At 41.1% G+C, this 1210-nt stretch overlaps 2 protein-coding genes across 2 annotated transcripts; both read left to right on the top strand.

The window, feature by feature from the left end:
• The first annotated feature begins 119 nt into the window (after window positions 1–119).
• On the top strand, window positions 120–936 carry BDV27DRAFT_140013 (DUF2462 domain-containing protein). The gene is made up of 3 exons (XM_032069571.1): window positions 120–248; window positions 373–457; window positions 579–936. The coding sequence occupies exons 1-3, from the start codon at window positions 202–204 to the stop codon at window positions 702–704; spliced, it is 258 nt and encodes an 85-aa protein (XP_031920146.1). The 5' UTR covers window positions 120–201; the 3' UTR covers window positions 705–936.
• BDV27DRAFT_140012 (uncharacterized protein) lies at window positions 435–936 on the top strand. Its single transcript, XM_032069570.1, has one exon. The coding sequence runs from the start codon at window positions 716–718 to the stop codon at window positions 899–901; it is 186 nt and encodes a 61-aa protein (XP_031920147.1). The 5' UTR covers window positions 435–715; the 3' UTR covers window positions 902–936.
• Window positions 937–1210: the final 274 nt, after the last annotated feature.

Below are 1210 nucleotides of genomic sequence, written 5' to 3'. Positions count from 1 at the left end.
CAAACCTAAAAAGAAATGTAAACCCACTCACGTGACAGATAAAGTCCCGATAAGGATTTTCCAAACCCCATCATCTCCAAGCCTAAAAAAAAAAAATCACAAAAACAACCCCAAACCAAAACCACTCCCCCAAGTGCTGCAGGCAGTACATTTTTTACAATACGGACCATAATCCTCATCAAAAATAAAAAAGAAAAGACAATGGTGCAAGGCTCCCTGAAAAAGAAGGCCGGAACGGGCCCGAAACGGTACGCTTATATTCTACACTACAATCTTTAACCTTGCAGCAGGAGGCAATCTGGGACGGGTTTGGGGTGATCTATATATTATTGCGCAGAGGCTGATTTGGTTTCCTTTTTGGTTGAAATATAGACCCCGTGCTCTAGGCCCAAAGCCAGGTCCGAGACAGATTGCTCCTAAGAAGCAATCGTTGATTAAGCAGCAGAAGATGACTAAGGTTTGTTTTCTTTTTCTTTCTCTTTTCTTCTTTCTTTTCTGTGTGTTATTTGTTTGGATGATGGGGGTGTATGAGGGCAAGATTTGCTGACAGGGTCTTTCTTTTTCTTTTTCTTTATTAGAAACTTACGGCTGGGTTGGTCTCGAAGACGGAGCGGAATCTTGCGCAGAAGGCGGGACATTTGGAGTTGCTTGCTGGGGGGAAGAAGGATAAGAAGAAAGAGAATGGGAATAAGGGTGGGAAATAATTGTTTGGAACATGGGGTGGTGGATGGATTCTTTCACAATTTTCTGGGCTTTCTGGGCATGTTTCTTCCTCCTCGGACAAATAGAGATGGGTGGTGTGAGATTTTGGGAAGACGATGGTTGGCTGGGGTTTTGTTCGATAGTATACTATAGCGATATGAGTAATGATATTATAGATACCCTATTGAACTGCGGTTGAGTCCTGTGAAGCATGTAGAAGAAGAGTATGTCTATCTGCTATGTATTTCATGAGAAAGCAAGTATGTACTATCTGTAGGCACATACATACACGAGTTCTATAACAATCGTAGCCCAAGATAAAAATCACCGAATCATCGTAAATCATAAAACTGAGACGACGACGGGAAAGGGAAATTAAACAAAAGAAAAAGAAGAAAAAGAAAATATGTTAATCGAATAAAGAAGACGCTGTAAAGGGTATCTCAAATCTTGTTTCCGTTCCAATCCACCACTGATTTCGCCTTTTATGGGGGGGGTTTTTTTTTTT

The sequence above is a fragment of the Aspergillus caelatus genome (assembly GCF_009193585.1).
Source record: "Aspergillus caelatus strain CBS 763.97 unplaced genomic scaffold BDV27scaffold_708, whole genome shotgun sequence".
Lineage (NCBI taxonomy): Eukaryota > Fungi > Ascomycota > Eurotiomycetes > Eurotiales > Aspergillaceae > Aspergillus > Aspergillus caelatus.
This window is presented reverse-complemented; position numbering and strand designations above follow the sequence as displayed.